Below are 2148 nucleotides of genomic sequence, written 5' to 3'. Positions count from 1 at the left end.
GTATATACATGTATGTATGTATATATATTTAAATATATATGTGTGTGTGTACATGTATTTGTATGTATATATATATATATATATATATATTGTACTTATTTATATAATTATATATCATGACATATATATATATGTGTGTGTGTGTGTGTGTGTGTGTGTATTATATATATATATGTGTGTGTATATATATATATATATGCGAGTGTGTGTGTGTCCTGGACTACTTATTCACTCGCGTATCTACATGTATACCTCCACCGTAGGGACCGGTGGGTGGGTGGCGATGCTGCAGTATACGTGCCTATTGCGCAACTATCAGTACTTCTGCAAAGGGGATCGACTTGCTCTCAAGAACACCATGCTGGCGTATAGCATACAGTACATCGTAGATCTGGCGGTGATGTGCAAGGTACGGCGCTGTATTGAAAACACTACCGCCCTCATTCGTGTTGTGCCTCTCTACGGGTGTGCAGACTATGTCCACTTCTTCACTTCTACCGCAGCCGCAGTCAAAGCCTATTCTGAGGATACACTATGTACTGGCCCTATCGTGCTCAAACACACTAACCCACCGCTCCCGTCTGCGACATACTTAAGTGTTCTGTATATCTGCGTGGGTCGCCTCTGTGACTGGTTTGAAATTGTTTCTCATTCACCTGCCTTCGATTCTGCAGATTCCATACTTGGCTGTCATGGTGCGGTCTCTAGCCAACCCGGGAAGTAGAGTGTGTACCATATTCAGAGATCCTTCAGGTAGGTATGCTCGACATTGGATTGGTAGGTATGCTCGACACTAGATTCTTGCTACACCACACTGATACCGACGTTCGTCAGTGGTATTACTGCTGGCTATGTAAAAGTGTGAGCAAACTATCAGAAGGCAGCGATCTTTTACCTATCCAGACCGGTCGTTATCTCATACAGTCAAACCTAAAGTGTTTAAAATTGTACCACACTACCGCTATTGGACATTTCCCATTTCTTGTCACATATTAAATCGTCAAAAACCACCACAACCCCTAATGCACAATTCTCAATCACTCGTAGGCGAAATCCCGGGAGAGTTACACCGAAAAGTCTTGCAGCGGTATCATGATTTGAGGGTTGGCGATGTCATGGTGCTTAAAAATGTGAGTGTGCTGTCTATGTTTATTGCTTTGCATTTGAGAAACTTCCCCCTGGTTCTGGCCACGCAGATGCTTGTACGTAGTTCTTGCGCCCAGTATTGGGAGGAAGCCATGTCTTGTCACCTATATGTGTCACTGTGCTAAGCTACGACTCGGTCGACTGTTGTTCAACAATTTCTGTTGGCGCATCCTTTAATAATTTATATTTGTATTCCCTGCTGGTCAATGCAGGTGTCGGTATTGTACCCGAACCCGACGGAGTGCTTCTTGAATATCACACTGAACAATATAGATCGAGTGTTCTCGCACAAGGGAGAAGACCTCACTGCTACGACAGAAAATCACGAACAGACTGGCACAGAAAGGCAACGGGCATCTCGATTGGAAAGCAATAGCAGAGGCACTCATCGCAATAAATAATAAATGTGGCCTGGAAAATCATCCTAAGTATCACGATTAGTAAAGAATAAATGACACTCCACGACTCCACGCCACGATAAACTGACATTAACGCTACAATTGGTGTCGAACAAATGGGTATTTATGCTAGTAACTTGTGCACGTACACATCACAAGGTCATACTTTTTTGACTGCAAAAGTACGCTTCCAGCTCGGACGTTGACAACAGTGTTCCCTTGTACTGTCTAGTGCTGAACCGCCTCGATGTATATCATGCGTACAGGATTCTTTTGACACTAGTATGGTGTGGTAGTTTTAATTTTATATACATCCCTTGGCCTTGTAAAAATCCTTGGTTGAATTTGTGTATTCAGGCGGATAGTATACTACTTCTACTATATACACACTCTAATTCTACTATATATACACTCGCAAATTAATTCCCTCGTTGACTTAAGCGAGAAGAGAAAGCCCGGTTCTTTGTATACAGGACTGCCAAGTGTCGCTTGAGCATTGAATATACGATCATGGTTCATAAAAATTGAGGGTTGTCTAGTTACAAGAAGAATATTTATCAACATAATATATTATATAAATAAATATAATCAAGGTATTTACATA

The 2148-nt window shown here is 41.6% G+C and overlaps 1 protein-coding gene across 1 annotated transcript; it reads left to right on the top strand.

The window, feature by feature from the left end:
- Window positions 1–244: 244 nt before the first annotated feature.
- Window positions 245–1607, top strand: SARC_14434 (hypothetical protein; the record flags this gene model as incomplete). The annotated part of the gene is made up of 4 exons (XM_014291432.1): window positions 245–409; window positions 675–753; window positions 1048–1130; window positions 1359–1607. The coding sequence occupies 4 exons, from the start codon at window positions 245–247 to the stop codon at window positions 1545–1547; spliced, it is 516 nt and encodes a 171-aa protein (XP_014146907.1). The 3' UTR covers window positions 1548–1607.
- Window positions 1608–2148: the final 541 nt, after the last annotated feature.

The sequence above is a fragment of the Sphaeroforma arctica genome (genome assembly GCF_001186125.1).
Source record: "Sphaeroforma arctica JP610 unplaced genomic scaffold supercont1.4620, whole genome shotgun sequence".
NCBI classification, from domain to species: domain Eukaryota; class Ichthyosporea; order Ichthyophonida; genus Sphaeroforma; species Sphaeroforma arctica.
Note: the sequence above shows the minus strand (reverse complement) of the source record. Positions and strands in the feature narration are given on the sequence as shown.